General features: G+C 40.9%; 2 protein-coding genes across 4 annotated transcripts in view; both read right to left on the reverse strand.

Annotated features, from left to right (window-relative positions):
- Window positions 1-3,752, reverse strand: part of hmcn2 (hemicentin 2) — a 51,807-nt gene extending 48,055 nt beyond the window's left edge. Inside the window, exons 1-4 of the mRNA XM_038703764.1 lie at window positions 3,302-3,752; window positions 1,550-1,620; window positions 838-996; window positions 155-277 (exon numbers count right to left, since the gene is read on the reverse strand). Coding sequence (XP_038559692.1) covers window positions 155-277; window positions 838-996; window positions 1,550-1,620; window positions 3,302-3,560 — 612 coding nt within the window. The 5' untranslated portion in view covers window positions 3,561-3,752. The remainder of the gene's footprint in view (window positions 1-154; window positions 278-837; window positions 997-1,549; window positions 1,621-3,301) is intronic.
- Window positions 3,753-4,988: 1,236 nt separating this feature from the next.
- ncs1b (neuronal calcium sensor 1b) lies at window positions 4,989-20,144 on the reverse strand. 3 transcript variants are annotated; one of them, XM_038704124.1, is made up of 10 exons: window positions 19,983-20,144; window positions 19,210-19,325; window positions 18,132-18,251; window positions 14,841-14,865; window positions 10,021-10,159; window positions 8,179-8,257; window positions 7,569-7,657; window positions 7,420-7,497; window positions 6,695-6,802; window positions 4,989-6,245 (listed from the first exon to the last, which is right to left on the reverse strand). In XM_038704124.1, the coding sequence occupies exons 3-9, from the start codon at window positions 18,193-18,195 to the stop codon at window positions 6,704-6,706; spliced, it is 573 nt and encodes a 190-aa protein (XP_038560052.1). In that variant the 5' UTR covers window positions 18,196-18,251; window positions 19,210-19,325; window positions 19,983-20,144; the 3' UTR covers window positions 4,989-6,245; window positions 6,695-6,703. The 3 variants fall into 3 exon arrangements, with proteins under 3 accessions (XP_038560052.1, XP_038560051.1, XP_038560050.1); XM_038704123.1 differs by having other exon boundaries at window positions 4,989-6,297; window positions 18,132-18,246; window positions 19,983-20,143; XM_038704122.1 differs by having other exon boundaries at window positions 4,989-6,297; window positions 19,983-20,143.
- Between the last annotated feature and the right edge of the window lie 509 nt (window positions 20,145-20,653).

Consider the following 20,653-nt stretch of genomic DNA (forward strand, 5'->3'; position numbering starts at 1 on the left):
TCCTAATGTTCTCCATTATTAGGCAAACCCTTTTCATATTCATATACATAACTGAATTGAACTATAAGAGATAATTTATATGTATATAGGCTACGTGTTTAATAAGGGTTTTGCAGAAGTCATTGCAGTGACATGTACTCCGTCATGCTCTCACCTCGTTGACCTGCTGCTTGTCCAGGTGAAAGATCTGTCCGGAGGAGGTGGCAGCGATCTCCTCATATGCCCTGTAGCCAGGCTGAGAGCGGTCCCCACAGTCCCCGGTCAACACAAATACCACCTGGGAAAGAAGGGGACAGTACAGTTAAGAGGATTACCACTGAGTGTTTGCTTTCCACTGACTCGCTTTCACTTAGCTCCAAAGTAACGCTAATGCTCATTGTCATGCTTCACGTAGAGGCCGAGTAACTTTGAAGAAACTTTCCCCTGCTCGGCTGAGCATTGGGGAACATCATTAGAATGTAGATCTTTCACAGCATGCCACTGTATTGCTTTTGTTATAGCATGTGATAAATGCAAAGATACTCAAAACTCTGTGGGCCAGGACTTTCAAGCTTCAGATGTTACCATTTTCCTGTTAACATCACCTAAACAGTATCATTATCATTATGGGGGACTTAAAACAAAACTAATGAAATGCTTGCATACATGTTTCATAATTTTTACACCCTGTAGCTGTGGCCATGAAGGAACCTCCATCATATGTGGGATGAATGACATTGATAGTTGACATTTAGTATGTAGATGTAGTAGATGCCAACATTTGACTGATGCAGTGTGTACGCTTCTAGCCCTAATCTGTGAGGTCACCACAACCCTGCGCAGTTTCTAGGACTTTACCTGTGATTGACGGAGCTGCACCAGCTGAAGAACATCTCTTTTCAGGCGGTAGTCTTTGGCCCTTGCGTCAGTGAAGACGTAGATGAAGGATCCAGGCAGGGAAACCTCCAAGGCTTTCTTAATGGCTCCTATACTCATCTCAGGGCAGTCGCCTCCACCCTGAGTGACAGAACCACACATGATCAGATACCCTTTTATATGTCCCATTTAGTAGGGCTATATATAAATATTCAAAAAAGTATACTAATTAGGGCAACACTGAGCAACTTTTGAAAGAACAAATAAGCCAATTTGTCTTTTAGAAATGAAAAGTTTCATATGCTAATAAAGCACCCTGCTCAATTAAATACCCTGACGGGTTTCTCCACTAAAGCCTTACTTGGTCTGGTGTCACCAGTGGCTTATGGTGGCTAATGTTAGCAAACTTTACATTCATATTGCTGTGTAACCTAACCTAACCTAAGTCTTGTAAGTAAGTAAGTAAGTAAGTAAGTTTGATGAATTCATGATTCTCCTATGAGTGTACAACTGTTATACTACATTATACCATTATCTCATTCTTGTCCCTTGTGGCCACAGTAGCTGCTATTCAGTAAACGTTACATAGGCTGGCTTTAAGCTACGGCAGTCCACATGGCTATAGCTTGGATTAGTGTGGAACAATCCAGTCCCAGTCCTATAGAATAATCATTACATGTGTTGTGGTTCACACCTGGACAAACAACTCTTGCAGATCCTGCTGGAACTTCTTTGGGTCGGTGGTGATGGACACAGGGCCGATGTCTGCAAGGTTGGAGATGCATGTCATCAAAGATCCCAAACAGAGAGAAAATCAGATCATCCCAATTAGAGATGGTCTGGTTGTGATACAATAACGTATGCCTAAAAATATTCATCCCAACTGACTAAGAGCTTCGTCCTTCGTTTTTTTTTTTTAATCAAACAAAACAACTTGTCAGAACAAAGGATTTAGTTGTTCCCTCTCAGCAGCATCTGCAGAATCACAATCCCAGATAAGACACAACCCAACTTATCGCAACCAGTGTGATGCCCTGTTGCTTTTGTGCATGACATAAATATTAATCGCACACACCACACATCACAAGAGAGACTAGACAAATGTACAATGGTCAGGTTTTGATTTACACAAATCGCAACAATCTGCCAAAATTTGGATGACGACAGAATAATAATTTTCTGCAGCTGTAGTCAGCATTTTCTACTGGGTGACTTCCTCATGTCTCAAGCAGTAGGGTGATGGATAGGAGCCTGTCAGGGCCTGACACTTACTTGGAGACCTTTCTTGGCCAATCAGTGGAACAGTAAACATTAACCAATAGACAGAGAACAAATTGTTTTTGCTATAGAACACTATTGTCCATACAGCTGTTACAGAGAAGACCCTCATCAGGTAGGGTGGAGCCTCATGATTTCTGTGTGTCTGTGCTTGTTATTCTGACTGTCAAATACCATTTGAAAGTATAATTTTGAGACTAATGATATGGAGCTTGCAGACATGTGTCAAGCTGATGACATTTCTTACTCATTCTCAATCTATTTTCCAACAGTGGAGGCTTTCAAGTCCTCGTCTCTCCTCATGAGTGACTGTAAAACACTGACAGCACTGTCACGCCTCTTTGTCAGACACCACGGCTTCTTTGCAATCTTGGAAGTTTACAAGGTCCCCAGGGGCAGGGCACATTAAACACAGACAAAATGTGGTGTTAGTGCAGCCCCTGCCCCCCCCCCCCGGCTGGCTAAACTGGGGGCTATGAGGGTTTTCCGGAGAATTGGATGGAGGAGAGGGAGGGGTGGGGTGAGTGTGTGAGTGTGTGTGTGTGTGTGTGTGTGTGGGGGGGGGGTGATTTAGGTAATTACACACAAGCAGAAAGCATATGCTTCTCATCAGTGCTCAAACACCCTCCCCCATTAGAGCACTCTTATTTTCAAGCTGCAGCTTTCCCATAAAGGAGGGCAGATGCCAGGGGGTGAAGAACCTTACCTGTCCCACAGACTCCTCACTCTAAAAGCTCAAATAACCCTGCTTGATGCCTTGTATCAGTTTGAGTTCAATGTGCTGCTCCTTGTGAGTGGACTTATACTGAAACACTGACATCATGAGCTACAGGTTCTGACTTGTGTTGCAGTTTGCTGTTTCTGTGATCCTTTCATGTAAAGAAACTACAGAAAAATGTCAATTCACAGGCAATGTAATGTTGCAGAGTTTGTAATAATGCAAAAAGAAGGATATGGGTTAATCTTTTGCCTGGATTTGGCACAGAAAAAAATCTGATCATTTGGGTTTATTTGTGCTGCTATAAATCTTAATCATATGCATTGATTTACAAACATATTAGGAATTCAAGACTACCATTCCCCCCAAAATGTGCCCATTGTGAAGCTGATTATTTAAAACAGTGTGGTGATAACCACTAGTTGATGTGGTGTGTTTTATCAAAGGTACCTGGGTCATGGAAGGGGACCAGGACAAAGTTTTTGATGGGTCTGGTCCTACGATTGAGGGTCTTCTCCAGGATCCGTGAGGCGCCCTCTATCACCTGTTTTAGATCGTCGTACATGGAGCCGGTAACATCGAAAACAAAGGCCAGGGTCGAGGCGCTGTCACCGGATCCATCATCCTCCTCAGCCCGGGGGACTGCCAAGATCCTGTGCGCGCTGATACAGAGCGCAAAGACTAGGCACTTCAATAAGACGCCGGTCATGTTTAGATTTACTGCATCTGTCTGCTAGAATGAGGCGAATGACATAAAAAATTTAAAAGTAGAAGAAAGTTTTAAAAAGTTTCGACGCCAAAACAGTTCAAAGTCTGGGACTGCTTCCAATCGGGAGAAATAATATTTGGAACAATACGGCTCAGCTGAAACACATCAAAATCCAGAATAAAATGCTTCCACGGGAGTACATCCGTGCGTAAAGTTTGGAGGAACGTGTGGACTGGCCCTGTTTTGAAGAGCCCCCTGGAGAGCTGGTGCTCTGACGCTTCAAACGGGGGCGGGGATGAGTTTTAAAAGGTTCCCGAGACCCAACCTGATGTGTTTGTGTGTGTGTGGGTGTGTGTGTGTGTGTGTGGGGGGGGGGGGGGTACCTCGACCCCACTGTGACTTCCAGGCTTTAACCCTATCCAGCATTCCCCCCTTCAATTCGATTTTCTCCGCGTAACTGAGGTGGGCCCCTAGACGCGGTTTTTAAGAGCTTTACGCACATTACCAGCGGAGTCTGTAGTGTGTATTATGGACATGCCGAGAACATTGTCTCAGCAACAACCTCGTTTTTATAAATAGCCATCGTTTATATTCAGCTGACACCAATCTAATTTTATACATAGCCCACTCTGAGAAATATCCCCTTGGCATATGAATGGGTGGAATAGCTTGACGTACCACACAGAAATGTCACTGTCCTTTTTACTTTGTAGCTGATCTGGGTAGAAATGTTATTATTAAATATTGTTACATACTTGATGTCTAGCTATGACATATCTTTTCTAAGGAGATCAGACCTTGCAGAGAAAGCCAGCTGATCTTATGAATGGAAGTACATGGAAGAAACCCAGAATATTTTTGAGACAAGCTTGCTGTTCAAAATCAACTTGTCTTTTGCTGCACTTAGTCACAGATGGTATTTTCGAAACAAAGCAAATCAAAAATGTCACTGGTCAAAGCTCTAAACCCTTCTGGCCTCCTCCTCTTGATGTCACTTGCATCTGTCCTTGATGAAAAGAAAACAGAAAGCAGGTCTGAGCAGGCCCAATAAGCAGACAGGGCCAGCAGCTACTGAGCCTCATTAACACACCCATCAGTGCCAAGACTTCACAGTTTTTGTGTAGCTTATTGTACAACTATACAGTGCAGGCTTAGAGCAACTTGGCATTTAAGATTACTTGTTTCAAAGCAGGACATGCATTCAACATGACATTATCCCCTATTAGTGAAGTAGCTCAGTGCAATACTGGACTGCTGATCTTTTAAATTTTGAATACAATACAATCTGGTGTGTGAAGTCTTGGATTACGGTCTTAAGAAGTGATTCATTAGGGATCATGAGGAAAGTTTAACATTTTATATATATATATATATATATAACAGAAAATACATATTTTCTCTTCAATACTAAGACAACAGTCATAGAAATGTTGGCCACTTAAATGCGTTTTATTCTGTGCTCTTATACTGTTAATCAACAGGTAATGACATTTATCATTTAATAAATTATCATTTGCATAAGGCATAAAATCAGTGAAGCTGATCAAACATCTTAATGATGTATCTAAAATAATCCAAAAGTGAAAAAAAGGCATCATCACATGCTGTGGCCTCGCACAGGACAAATACAACGTGGACAAATGCAACCACAGAGCTCGCAAAAGCTTTACAACCAGAATTGATGTCTGTTTGTGCCTCTTAATGACCAGAGCTTTGTGTGTGCTGAGGGTGGAGTACGATGCTTTCAAAAGACATAATGAGCCTCAATTCAGATGTGGGAGAATTCACTGTGTTGCTTGGTCATGTTGTTCAGGATGTGGCTGTGCAACACTGCAGACACTAGAAGCTCGTGCTGACGGGGAAGTGAAAACACAATAGGATGCACAGACTGCAAACATAGTAAACAATCTATAGAAAACTCCTCGCTCTTTCAACACACAAAAACCCTGTTCTCCCAGGAAAAGGAAACTTCAGAATGTGAGGGAAAAAACAATCCCACAATAATAATGAAAAATACAGTGCAATACATTTTAAACACCTTTGATAAAAAATAAAACTTCATTCCATACTTATGAGTAAAATTCCCATAAATGCAGCAAAGCAGAAAATAAATTACCGTTATATTTACATTATACAATATATACTTTACTGCTTTGTAACTTTAAGTTAGTGTTCACGTTATCACCAAGTAACACGCCAGATTCTCCCGGGTTTAGAGTCTCTCCATGTGGTGATGATGCAGCAGCACAGTTCCTCTGGGTGGCTCTCGTGCATCCCCTGTTTTACAGTATGTGAACAAGATGCACACTAACATCTCAGAGGGAATTCAGTTCCTGGGTCTGTCCATTGGGAAATCACAACACTGCGCTTGCAGAAATGCTCCTACACAGTCCACAACACTCAAGTGTGTACGCGGTGCCACACAGCTGCAGAAGCACAGATAAATGACGGTTTTGCTGACATGTTTGAATTCCACGTCACATCAGAGGATATATTTCTTTACAATCCTTACTGGAAATGTGGACAAACAGCTACTTGACACAGATGCCGTATGGCTGTGCGACACAAGTTTGCAGTCTGCATCTGGGTGAGCAAGTTAAAAGTGGCTTCCTCCTGTTACAGGTGTGATGGAGCTGGATTGGCGTGTAACGTGCAAGAGGATGCTGATTTGGATCCATCTGAGAACTTGTAAGAATGATCACCAGCAAATAGATGACAGTAAGTGGTGTCATGGAACCTGGGTGTGTTCACAGCATGCAAGAAAATCACTAAACAGAGCTACTGTATTACTAAAATATGTCTTCACAAGCTCCGTTCACAGTTGACAAAACGCTGAGCAGGATGTCAGCAACAATTGGCAGCGGCTGGTGCATTACATTAGGCAGTGAGAGGAGAGTCTCGCTCTTCACTCAGCACTGCAAGACTATATGATTGCCAGCAAACAAGTGGGCCATTTGAATAATTCATTACAACAAACTGAGAGTGGAAAGTGGCTTCCTTACTTTGGTTTCAGCCCACAGAATGAATTTTGCTTTGTTTTATTCTGATTTAACAACAATTAGACAGTGACCTGGGACTAAGATTCACTCAAGCAGCAAAGTATGCAGGTACTAGCTCATTAATACCCCACTCACCTTACATTCCTACACAAGTCCATCATAGAGTGACAATGCCTGAACAATAGAAGGGTCTGCTTTTGAACCCTCCTGAAACTCCTGCAGAGTCAGCTTCCCATCTGCATTCTGGAAGAAGAACATGGGACTAAATTAAACTGAAGTCCTTTAGTGCTTTAACAGGGATTTACCAGCAGGGGGCAAAAGAGGCTCTTTAGCTAAAAAGCTAAATCATGTTACTCCCGTTCTGTGCTGCTGGACTGATCCTTGGTTCAGTGCACTTGGAAGGTAGCCACTCTGCCAATACAAATCACTAAGTGCTGTGCTGCACAGCTAGTCCAATGGGCTGATCTTGGCAGTAGTGGGCTGACAAACACACCCATGCAGGCTGCGTCTCATCTTTCACTAAAGCTGAATAAATCCTTTGGTCTGAGGGAGTGGGCATTAGCACCGAGGACTAGTGGTGGTGGAGACTATATATGATGTTTATAGACTGCAGGCAGTGTTAGTGACGCTGTGATGGCTGCAGCTAACAGTTCTATACTTAACAGTGTCCATGTCAAAGCCCTGGGGGTGGCAACAAAGGCAGATTCTGTCCTCTTTATGGTAAACTTATATTTACTGCATGTGTATCAGGCAATGTTTGATGTTAAACCATAGAAAGTAGAAGCAAATGTTACAGTAACTAGTTCATTATCATTGTCACATCAGTCTTTTGATTTTATTTCAATATTCAAAACACTAACCTTGTCCATCATTGCAAAAATACGGTCCACGCGCTTTTCTGGTGTGTTTTCTTCTTCTGGCAGCTCCACAGTGTTCCCCTAAGAAAATCAATCATTACATTTTATACCACTCAAACAGATGTATATGTCTGATGTTTGGTAAAACTTACCACCATCTGATATATGGCATCTACGATGTTCAACATCTCATCTCGGGTGATGTAGCCATCATTATCAAGGTCATATAATTTAAAAGCCCCTGTATAGACAAAGATGTTAAAACATAGTGTTTTACTGCAGCAAGGAAGAGGTTCACAACTATTTTTGGTAGGTGAGCCCATACTGAGATCTGAAGATTACTGTGACTTCACAATGTAAAACAAAAGATTATATTAAACTATATATTTTCATGGATTACAAAGCATGCAGTGTTTCATGTCTTTGGAAGTGGTGAAAACTGAGTACAGACAGGCAGCAGCCTTTCATGGTTGCTTCCCAGTTCAAAAGGCGACAGTAGTAATTATAGCTATAAATAACGGTCACACTTATTTTCAGGTTTAAATGTATGGTTACTGCTAGTTTTCCAGGGTGTTTTATTTTCAAAATAGGTTGTCAACACACTGGGTCATGACCCCCAGGTCACAGAAGCCTGCAGGATCTTGCTAATAATGTCCTATTTGCTGTTATCTAGGTCCTCTTTCATATGCAATGCATGGCAGACAATCCTAAATCCTGTCATTTAAATGTCAAAAAATAGGGGAGGAGGGTGCATCTTCTCACATCTCAACTTCTCATCTAGAGTTCCCCGGGAAGTCACAGACAAGGCCTGGATGAATTCAGAGAACTCGATGCGTCCATCCTACAGAGTGACAAAAAGGAGAGAAAGAGAGAGAGAATGGGAGAGAAGAAAAGGGCCAGAGAAGAGACGAGCATCTTACTTCAATTGCTGTAGCTGTAGTTTCATAAACTCCTTGCTGTTCTTTCATGATGCCCTTGATGTATTCTGCTGAAAACGGGGCCAGACAATTGCTTCAAGTCAGATGCTATTTTTGCCCTGCACCTGGCTCTCTCCTCAGGAAGAAATATGTCACCTCTGGTCCTGAGTAAGATGGATGCTACCGGCTCATAGTCTAAAAGTTACAGCACAAAAACAACTACTGTATATTTGAGGCAAAGATGTCTCACATGTTTCCAGTGACTCTACATCATGAATGGGCATGGAAGAAGGATGGAGACAATTCTGTCCGACAAAGTAGAAAATATTACGCGTATTTCCTCTCAGCTTTGTTAGAATCACATGCGCTGAATCTTACTGCAGAAGCTCCAAATTTCCAATTACCCTCCCAAAATTGTGGCCTTCAGCATTCTTCTGGGAGACCGCACTAGAAAAGTCCACTTACATGGATGATAATCAAATATAAAACGGAAGCTCAAAGTGGCTCAAATGCCGCTAATTCAGACCAATTCATCAAGTTATGACCTCCAGCCTCAAGCAACTGCATCTGACTTACTCAAATCAAACTGAAGCGCTGCATAAAATAAATGCCATTCACATTGTAAGTGAAAACAGCCTGTGAACAACAAGAAATCCATATAAATCAATTTCCTGGTAGTTGAACCTTCAGGCTTTGGCCAATTCATATTCCCAAAAGATACTAAAGGATTGTTTTGCATCGCAAGTTTTTTTCAACATTTTGGTATAACAGCTGCCTACCTGAAAAGCCAAGCCATGGCCTTGGGGTCAGTTTATCTCCACCAGACATCTGACCAACCAGACAATGCTGAAGTCATGCATTGCTGATTACATAGGTCATAAAAACTGTTAGCAATCAATGCATTCTCTAACTACGGGGTGTCTAACGCTAATGAAGGTCATACATAAACATCCGACAAAGGGGTCGTCTGATCTTTCCAACACAAAGCTTCTTAACTGTAGTCAATAAACCCCCAGGGGCTCGCCAACATCCCAAGAGCTGTTCCCCTACTGTTTGTCTTCCTAAACACAATTTGAATAATTGTGTGCAGCTGCAATGAGGTGGATTACTTCAGACAAATGTAACATATAATGGTTTGGCCTTGTTAAAGCTTGCTTAATCATCATATCCTCAAATCCTTAGAGGATGCGCCCACATAACAGAGACAAGAGTTTCATTCAAAAAGAAATAATATTCACTTTGGTAAAAGAAAAGCTGGCATCCATTCTTAAAAATTGATTTCTGGCACATAACTAAGACTTACGATTATGTGTTACTATTGATGCTGTGGTTCATCTTCAGCTGTGCTGTTGAAATGCAGACTGATAATGTTCAGGCAGAGGATGATTACAGGTTTATACAGTGTTTTTTTTCTTCCAATACATTGGTACTAGCCTTACAGTTATCACATAAAATCAAGTCTTTATGCTGTATAATTTGGTTACACTTTGGCCTAGAATTTCAATACATTTCAGTGTCCAAAACTGCTTTCAATCAAAAGTGCTAATAAATATTTTATAAAAGATTCCGCATACCGTCAGGTATAATAACAGCAGCAATATGGATAGGATTTTGAAGTTACAAAGGTACTTGAAAAAATGTTTCGCCTTGTAATAGGGCAATATAGTATATGAATTTGATTACAAACCTTATTTTCATCAAATACGTTGAAGACAAAGGAGGCGAACTTTGTGGGATCTCCAAAAGGAAAGAACTGCTTATATATCTTCTGAAAGCCCACAGCATCCAGCTGCCCACTTGGACAATCTTTAATGAAGCCTTTGTACCTGAAAAGTGAAGCACAGAGATTATTTAAAGAGTTAAAATATAAATGTAATGAGAATCATTATCAAAACACAAACAATCACGGTAGACTCATGTCACCTCCTCACTTCTACAGCAGGCAGCACTGATTCAGTTTGAAACAGTGTGCTAGATCAAAAGGGTAAAGTGCAAAGCTATTTGTCTCATTCACAGATAAGATGATCGCCCTAATCCAATAGCAAGCCCAGAGTGGTTAACTCTAATCAAATTACTCTCTAGTCCTCTTTTGATAATATGCGTGGCTGATAGATAAGACTGAGAGCTTCCTCTCGCCCCTGGAAATGACAAATCTAGAGAGAAACTTAATAACTCTATTAGCCTAAATATAGAAGCATCTCATAAGCAATTTCAAACACAGTCACTCAAAGGTAGGCAGTTTCCTTGTTCGTCTTCATAAAAGAACACAGCAGCCTCAAAGTCTAACTAGACTGTAATAGGTCAGGGAGCAAGGAAGAGAGTGTTAGCCTTTACAAAAATAAATGCTACATGAAAAGTACAAAGAGGAGGAAATAGCAGGGAAATAATAATACTCTCTAGTTATAAAAATAATTGTAAAAAGCTTTTGCTCTAGATCAGCAGCAAAAATGATGCAGTTCACAACAAGGGAGCACTGCATGTTCATCTGCGATTCAGTTAAGGCTGTTCAAAATAAGCTGGGCTGTAATTACGGCCAGAGAGAGAGAGAGAGAGAGAGTGCTCTGATGAAGAATGAAGGCCAGGACATATCTTTTCCACTCACACTCTGGCTCCTCACTTCTTTTAAAACGCTTTAAATTTAATCTGCCTTGGAGATAATGAAGGCAGCTCCACATAGTCAAAGAGATGGAGAAACGCTTTGAGGAGTAGCTAGGAAAAAGTTCAGCTAGAAGTGAAGCGAAAAGAGAGCATAACCATGTAATTCTAACATTTGAATTATCTGGAGATATGCAGGAAAATGAAAGCCTAGCTCACTTTAATGCAGAATACAAGCTAATTGGTATTCAAAGTGCAGAACACACAATGCATATCATAATCCAAAGCCGACCCATTTCACCTGAATTCTTTCATTTTTAATGTGTGACTATGGAATATTATATCCGGCAACCAATATAATAAAAGGCTGAATGATACTGTAACATACTGTATAGCATACTGTGTGTACTGTACAGTATACATGTTTTTCTATAGAACACATATAGTGCATACAGTAGTGATTGTTTACTACAGTGTACCTATATAACGTATTTGTGAGAAAGACACCTATTCTGTTTGTCACACTGAACAACGGCTGTCATCAAATGGGAGAATCTTAACATCCACAACAATTACTTATATCTGCTAACTAGGAGGTTTACAAGAAATGGCTAATTGTTTATCACAGACAAAATAAAATTTAACTGGCACTCCAATGCTAATATAGCTGCTTATCAAAGCATCAGCATATGTTGTGTATGTTTACTGATAAGTAACAAGAAATTAAAGTAGAGAAATATGTTTCTGATTGGAGTTCAACTTTCTGATATAAATGATGGTTGCAAAAAGCTTTCCTGTATCCTGCATTGCATTGACAAGAGGATAAAACATAAAAAATAATTAACATCACAGACCACATGAATATTGTGTTTTGATTGGGATTTAAACAGGTCTGCAAGGATTTCAAAAGGGCACTCCACTGATTTTACATATGAAGTTCAGTTTACTTGTCATGAGAAGTACTGCTCCCTGCGAAAACATGTCTTCTGTGGCTCTGAAGCAGCTTCCTAAAAATAACCCTGATGACATCATCAGCATTGTTTTTTTTTATTTCATCTTGACTTGGGCTTGAGTCTTTTAACGGAAAGTGTGTGTTGAAAACTGGAAGTATGACATTTGAAAGAAGTGGCCATTTAGGAAGCAGGGGCAGTCTAATGAAAGATGCTCTTGAGTTGCATTATGGTCCATTTTAAGCTTAAAGTCAGCTTTATGGAAGTGCAACCCTAAATTACTGGAGTAGCTCTTTAATATGACTTTTTTCCTTGCAAGAGAGTGCCTGAAATAGGTTTCTTTTCTGTGACCAGGTTTTACTATTTTAAAAGCACCTTAAGGACTTATTGCATGTGAAAATGACAGAATTAAAATAGTACTTTATTATTTAATCATTGCACTTATATTCATGATGGACAGTTTTTCAAGTATAAAATTACCCACAATGCAACTCCACCACCAACAGCTAGGTTGTGGAATCAGGTATTTTCAGCTAGCAGTGGCTAATTTCTGCAGGTTTCTCTAGAGCCACAAAAGGTTTTATACAACTTTTTTCACATAATTATATACTATTAATAATCCCCAAGACCTGAACAGATGTTCAAAGGCTTGGCCACATCATACACTACTATACTTCATCTGATGATTATTAGAGTTCAGTAAAGGTTGCATAGTTAAATAATTGACTTATTTAAATCTCATATTTACTATGTTTTTTGTTGAATTATTATAGTTGTTGATAGTAATTAATTGTGAAAGCTATATTAATGTTTATTTTTCTGTTGCTCCCCCAATATCTTGGTCAAAACTTCTCAATAACCAAAACAAAGGGATTCTTATCAAAAGTGTTTGGTCAAGTTGTCTTAATTGTCTTAGTACAACAATCAAACAACTAAAATTAACTGAAGTATAATTATTGGATATTAAAATTCTTCAACATGCACTTTGACTTTTGATTTATCAAAGACTTCCTGCTGTGAAATGGTATTGTTTTTCAGCCATTAAAAAGTCACATTACTTTGCTTTACTAGGCATACAGTAATACACATGTAGGACTGACTACCAATTTTAACATACTACCAGTGGAGTTACAGAAGGGACACATACAGTGCAAAGACACTGTACCAGCGTAAACATGTTTGCCCAGAGTCATAATCAGCATCACCTTCATTTGCCAAGAACCCATCATGTGCAAGAAATCTGACTTGGTGACACTGGTGTTAAGACACACACACAGTCAGGCTGTACTTGAAGTAGTGTAATAATGCGACTATGCACTGTACTTGCAGGGATATAGCAGGCGTGACATTGTGCATCAGACCACACTGGGGAGCCAGCATGAAGATAAAGTATTTATTATTGGCACTGGCTCCTACTCCTTGGCATCTACCATGGTGGTTTGCTAAAGAGTTGTGCAAGATGTTTCTCTTGCTCCTGCCTCGCTGGCAGGACATCATCAGTATGGCATTTTGTTATTGATTTCAGGTGAGCTTTGAGCATACTAATGATGTTCCTTCAAAGGAGAATTAAAAAGGGGAACACATTTAATGCACAACACAGGCATTTATCTAACCCTGCTAATTCTTCTGTGTCTGTGCCTGTGCTCTAATTACACACCATCTGGCATTTCCCCTGGTAAAATTCCCTCTCATCCCTCACACTCTGCTGTGTTGATTGCTGCTGATCTTCAAGTGAGAACTCGTGCAAACTTTCCTGTTAAAAGACAGTGAGAGCGATGGTGAGCTAGCTGGCTGCACAGCCGGGGGGATGGACATTTAAGGGGTGGGGGTATTCTGCCCCTGAGCACTCAGGCAGCCCCAGAGACAGGCCAGCTCGGAGGCTAGACCTGCTACTGCCCAGTGATATCTAATGCGGCTACTGTTGCTGCTATGTGACTGTAAGGCTGTGAATGTGCCCTGGCTCCTTCCCCCTGTAAACCCTCTAACAGGGGACATGAACAGGGACTAGCTCTCGAGGCAGAGCTCATTTCATGCATGCCGAATTGGGTCGTGAAATGCAAAACTAAAGCAGGAGAACTGAAGTGTGAACATCGAAAAGTGATCGCGTTATTACAATTCTCCTTCATCTGATATACACTATTCTTTCCTTTTATTTCCAAAGAAACAATAGCCCAAAAGCAGCATGCAGCAAACAAAAGCGATGACTGTGCTCATGCTTGAATCACTTCTGTAAAAAAAGATGCCTTGTCTCTCTGCATTTAAATTGTGCCTTCAGAAAAACATTCAGAAATTCCTACCTTAACAGTATTGCTTACTCTCACCACAGCTTTGTGACTTAACCAGGCCTGAGGTTTCTCCATTTCATGAATATGTTTTATTTTGATATATTCATGTGCATGTTACAACACTGTGAGTACAGGCTGGGATCAGACAAAGGCTAGACCTCTGCGAGATAATGCTGGTGCGGGTCACCCTGACTAATAGGTACAGAATCTGACAGGAAGGATTACTAAACTACAACATTGTGGAGGCTCTGTGGCCACGTAGTCATTAAGTGCCTAAAAGAGAAACAACTTTATCAGACATCCCTTTCGCAAAGAGAGTAAAAAGGTTGTTGAGAAATGCATCATGGAAATGCTTGTATCAGTGTTATCAGCCTTCAAAGTCATTCTGTCTCAGTAAGCCTTCAAAGTCATTCTATATTCAGAACTCATCTGTCTTCAGGGCAGAGTGAGAGAGGTGGCTACAAATCAACTATCAAACAAATTGTAAATATTCTTTCCATGGACTAAAGAAACCATATCCTCGGCAAAATATATCAAAGTGGGTTTTGCAAGTGGGTCAATAAAAGACCCTCTTATTCCTGTAAACTTTGCCAGTAAATACACAATTATTAATAAGTGACTTGCCTCACATAAGGAATGGAAACATTTTTTAATAAAAGATTAATAGACACACTTACCACTGCTGCACCTCTTTCTCTGTAACTGTAAGAGAAATAAAAACATTAGCTTAGAGGATGACTTTGTTTGTCCTAGAAAAAAGTAGCTTGCTGTTAGATGCAACAGAAGAGCCAAGTTGTAGCATCGTTAATCATCTTGGCCCAGTCCTATCCAACACATATCTTTTGACTTTACCAAAAATATTCAACTGTGTCATCATGCAATTATTGGAAAATAGCCATAGTTAGTTGAGTGTAGAATGAACTGATTCTAGCACACTATCGGGTATAGTAGAGACAAGTGGGAGTAAACCCCAGAGATGCACGAAAAGACAAACAAGGCTGACGGAACGAACGCTGGCCACAGATTTAAGAAAGTGAACCGTTTAAGAGGCAGGATGTGTTATCATGCCCACACAAACACCATCATCTGCCAGTATCCAATAAAACCTATCCCTCATGGTTTTCCCTTGTCTCTTTACTCTCTCTCAAGTAACCAAAGCAATTTTCGGCCTCTCTGCCCCTGGTGTTACTAATGAAAACAAGGGCTGGAAATCAATAGCATTAGCTTAACCAGTTGGTCCTTTGAGAGAAACTTTCTGAATTCATGCTGCCGTAATTCTGAGGATAGATGCCGTCTACTACCACTTCTGTTGGTCCTGGGGCAAAGCAAAAGCCTTGTAACCAATAGCTAGTTAGTTAATCTATAATTTCTTCTACTGTAATGTTTAACCTTGACTTAACTCATAGTTTGGTTACAAGACAAACAAAGGTATACGACCAGAGAAACAAAGTAAACAGTGGGTATAATGCCTAGAATTCATGTGCCATAACTAAGATATTTTTGGTGGTAAATTAAATTACATTATGAAATTAGCCAACACTCACACATTGCAGGAGACTGGTCAGGGAATACAAAATATTCATGACATGATTAAAAAGGATTTTGTACCATGAGATTTACACATATACTCTATACATATATATAATGTGAGTACTGCAGTACTGGCGCAGAATCATACAGAGGCTATATGTGAGAGGGCCAGGTCAGGTGGCCCTCGTCTGCATATATCTCGGCCTCAATTTGTTCTGCTCAGCATTTTACCAAGAAACTCATCATGTGACCCTTTCCTGGGCAATAAATGTCAGGGTCAATCTCACGACCATCAGCCAAGCCAAGCTACCATTAAATGGCCTCAAAATTGAGGCAATTTACCATGGCTACGGTTTAATAAAAAATGATTACATAACTCAGTCAGAGGCAACGGGCAATACTGCAATCAGCCCACTGCAGGTGAGTGCAGGGCCTACTCATCCAGCTGGCCTTGCAGGGTCAGCTAGAGCACATCCAGCTTGCACTCTGTCACTGTGAGCCTCTTCATGGCTTTGACAACTTACAAAATCATCATGCCATTACATGAGCCTAGCCTATATCCTGCAGACATTTTAATAGGACTGCTGCTCTCTCCATGTGATGCCAGAACAGTCATTTGAAAAATAATTTCTGGGGCGAATTAGGCTCTCTTAAAGTAAAGGTGAGGCTGCAACCATTTTTTCTATAGTTTCCAATAAGGACAGGAAAATCACTGGCTACCCAGAGCCTTTGCATAGCTTAATGTGTCTTTAGCCAGAAAGTGTTTTATTTATAATATATGGTGACAATAATTTTCTTATAAAGAAGCCTGAATTTTCAAATCTATAGCAAAACAGAAGACAGACATCTAAAGACATTTTTTTGACCTAAACAGGCCGCATTTCTTAGCATTAGCCTAGCCTTGTTGGTCGCCTGTCAACACAAAGGGCATAATTTGCTGGGGTAAAAAAAACGCCCTGCTTCTTCCACCACTGAAACAAAAAGACACATAGGCGCAGAAAAATGTCTTAAGTCCCCAATCTGTCAAGAAGCAAAGCAAAGCGCTGACTAAAATGGCAGACACAGCTTCTCATGTGAGAGCAAAAGAAAGAGGCAACAGGATGAAGGAAAGCAGGCAACAACCGAACATGGGAGAATGATCACGCAGGGAGAGAAAGCTTGGTGCCCCTCTCAGCGATGCTAACCAGATAAGATCCTAATTATACTATTCCATTCCCTGCTCAAAGAGGGCAATTAGGGGATAAAGCGAAAGAGACAGGGCTAAAGGGTAAGAGAGAAAGAGAGAGAGAGTAAAGGACAGCAGCAAGCAACCCAGCCCAGCATGAAGCCCAATCTTCCTCCACAGCAATTTCCTGCCACAACAACCTTCCTCGGCTCTGCTGTGGAGAGAGCCACCACACAAATAACACTGTCATTAAGCAGCCAATGGATGTCAACTCCCACCCACACCTGCACACTGTACTGCTCAAATAATAATAATAACTCTGTGCTCCAGAAATAACACACCAATGATTAATATAGTGTCTTTCGAGCAGACATCGTTGTGGTAATTCTAAAATTTGATTTAAAACAGTGGGAGAAAAAAGCTTTTTTTTTTAAGCACGAGATTATCAATCCAATGCTGTCAGTATTCAATGTCAGGTTGACAGAAACAACATGAATTGCTGTACTTGCAATATTGTACATTCACTCCAGCTTTTGACTTTGGTCATTCCCACCAATCCCACCATTTCTGTCAGTCTCTAGGCATGAATGCCATTTATAATTGTGGTGTGTATAGCATAGCGTTCATTTATTTAGACTCTGTTTGTACTCAATCTATCGCTAAATACATAAAATAAAAAAATAAAAATATACAGAGGGCCCACAATCTACATTCAAAAACCACATCCTCATCTCTAAAACCCCCAGCTTGATAGCTGATACAAACTCAGCATCTTCATAAATCCCTTCAGCGTGATTTAAAGATGCTGATTACAACTTTTGCCAGACCTTAACCAATCACAATTTGCTACACAACATTTAAATGTAAATTTAAATCAAACAAGATGAGTATTCCCAGCTGACATTTGGTAGTAGCTCTGTTATGGCAATAACAAGATACTGGTGTAGAATCCCAATATATCCCAGCAGGCAGGGTTATTTACTGTACAGCCTGTATGGAACACAGTGGGTGGAAAATATGATTTAAAAACTGCAGCAATACTATTAAAGTTTTATTTTATAATTCCTATCACATATGCTATTGTTTTTTATGTTTGTCCAGAATGTTCCTTTATTGTCAAACAGGGTGGCTGAAGAAGAGTTTGTGCAGGATTTACTTTCTAAAGACAAGCACTTTGTTACATGTATTGAAAAGTGCTGTACAAATAAAGCTATTATTATTTACATTATTATTACTACTGAGCAAAAAAAAACAAAGACATGATGGTACTCACAGTAGGTTTTCCTTGTCAACTCCTCCACCACCTCTGGCTTCAGCTTGCTGTTTGATTTACCCATGATCTTCAGCTCTCCTCACGCAGCACCTGTTACTACCTCCTCTCCAGTCTGCTGCTCTGACAAAAACATACACAAACGTGGGCCAGTTTAGGTGCAATGAAACCAGTGAAATAAGGAAAACACTCTTGTTTGGTTTAAAGAGGGGTGGGGCAACTTCCATTCAAGCTATATTTGTGTATCGTTTGGTGGTTGGTAGTTCATTCTAGCCGCGGTGATGATCTACTCAGTCACCAGCCCCTGCACTAACGACAGGCGAGTCAATCCCCAGGCACCCTGTGAAGAAGGGTCGCTGCTGAGTGCCTATGTGACCGCTTCATTTCTTCACAGCAGTCCGTGGGCGAAGAGTGGCGTTTGGATGCGTTGCTACCTTCGATCTTGGATACAAGAGTCACTCAGTAGCTGGGTTAAGCACGCTCACTCCCTCACAGTCATTCTCTGTTCTTCTCACTCCTCCCACCCCTCCTTTCCCACCACTATCTCTTTTTGCTCTGGGTATGTTACTGTAGAAAAGAATCCCTCCCTGTCGACAGCTGAGATAAGGTGGTGTGTAAACTAAAATACAATGAACAGAGCTCGCCTTGGATGCACCCCGCTGCACTTTGCACTCCCTCAAAGCATTAACTCTAAACCCTTGAATTTATACATACGTAACAGTTTAAGGAAAAGTTAAAGGTTTCGGTAATAATTTAGGGAAAAAAGAAGCAAGGTCTCTACAGTTCTACAGTAGATGCCAGCTGAAAAGAGATCTGGTTTTGCTCTTAAAATAAGTGTGTGAGCTGTCTACCAAGCTTATAGGCGGATTTGAGGAGTGACAGTTTTCTTTTCTTCTCCATTCTGACTCATAATTCTCCCTCCTTCCTGTCCTCACGACATCATGGTATGGTGATTTCCTCTGTCACAGCAGACAGGAGATGAGGGATAATGGAATTTCTTTGTATCACGGGCATGCACTAATGCCTAACCACAGCAGCTGCCTGAGCCACAGAATAGGAAGCTACTGTAAGTGCTAGGCACCTTCACTGCAAACATCTGTTCCCTGTGTCCATGGCCAGTGATGTCCTTCTGATGGATGCCACGCTGGTATTCACCATCTTGTGTTTGCTTTTGTGGTCCTGGGTATTACTTAGACACTATAAGAAATATGACAGACAGACAGCAGTTACAAAGGGAACAAAAAGCATGTGCTGTGTTTTAGTGGAAATGGTCTGTGTTGTCACCTAGAGCCACAGACAAATGAGCACTGGACTGGAAAAACACTCAAAACAGACAACGACCTATCTACTGTCTGCCAAAGCTGCTTAATATAGCCGACAGGCAAGACACAATGTGGAGCAAGAAGAGTGTTAGTAATGTAAGTGCAGAGGCTATTCTTAAAGTAAACTGATTTAAATTAACATAACATTAAATGACGAGCAAATTAACTGTAGCGTCAAGTCTCTTATCGATTTCATTCAAGTGTTCTGAAAAAAGGTGGCTGGGAGAAAACAGCACAACTAAAAGCACGCACACCCAAATTCATAACAAATTAATGGCTGAATTAAAACATGCGAAAAAGCGTTTCCATATTTTCATTTTTGTTGAAGTTGACATTAGTAACAAATGCATAATAGCTAGCCACGAAAGCAGCAGGTGGGATGTTGCCTGGCAATACCATAGCAACACACAGTTTATGGCTACAGTACAACAGCTACAGTGCGGGAAGCTTGCTAGTCATTGTACTCGCAACCTCGGTACCCACGCTGTTCCTTGTAGCTAGTTCACACACAAAAAATAAACAGAAAACTCACCTTGAAATAAATAAAAGCTTTTCTATATAAAGCGACTTCGGGATTTACAGGGGCGGAAAGTCGCCGTCCAGTCAGTCCCAAAGCGGAGAGCCGCTGTTCAACGTTGTCTACCTTCCGCCGAGTTCCGGAGCGACTCGCTGCTGCGCGGATGGCCGTCCGTGCTGCTCTGGTGCCGCCGTCAGGGAGTGACGTTGCTGCTGCTGCTGGCCCCGACCAACTCAGCTCAGTGCCAGAAACACTGACGTCGCGGTGCCATTGGATATACACTGACTCTTTGTATGCTTTCAGAGCCTTTACACGTGTCATTTCGTATACAGTGAAGGCTTACCCGAACTCACTTTACACCCACATTATCACTGACAGAGCTTAAAGGCAGATATCATACTTTTATGGTATCTTTTATACCCAATTTTACAGTGAGTTTACTAATGTCCTTCGGTGGAGGGGGGGAGGGGGGGTACAATTAATTGGGGCCACATAATGATGTGCTTTTTGATTTTGCATGTTTTTTCATCTCTAATGATTAGTTAGCATATTACTGGGAACTTTTGTATTATAATATATAGGCTATAGGCTATCTATAGCCTAGAATTAGTAGCCCTTAAAGGGACTTTTCTGCAATTTAGCATTGCACTCTCATTAAGTCAGGGGAATCACAAGAGATAACAAAT

The sequence above is a fragment of the Micropterus salmoides genome, unplaced genomic scaffold (assembly GCF_014851395.1).
Source record: "Micropterus salmoides isolate LMB-PRFRI ecotype aquatic unplaced genomic scaffold, ASM1485139v1 Ms_hic_scaffold_7, whole genome shotgun sequence".
NCBI lineage: Eukaryota > Metazoa > Chordata > Actinopteri > Centrarchiformes > Centrarchidae > Micropterus > Micropterus salmoides.

Excerpts from the sequence above, each read along its gene's own strand:
- ncs1b (XM_038704124.1), bottom strand. The coding sequence starts at position 18,195 with ATGGGTAAATCAAACAGCAAGCTGAAGCCAGAGGTGGTGGAGGAGTTG. Across the intron at positions 10,160-14,840 it reads GAGAAAGAGGTGCAGCAGTG|GTACAAAGGCTTCATTAAAG; the intron begins GTAAGTGTGTCT and ends TTCACTTTTCAG. Across the intron at positions 6,803-7,419 it reads TTTTTGCAATGATGGACAAG|AATGCAGATGGGAAGCTGAC; the intron begins GTTAGTGTTTTG and ends TTCTTCTTCCAG.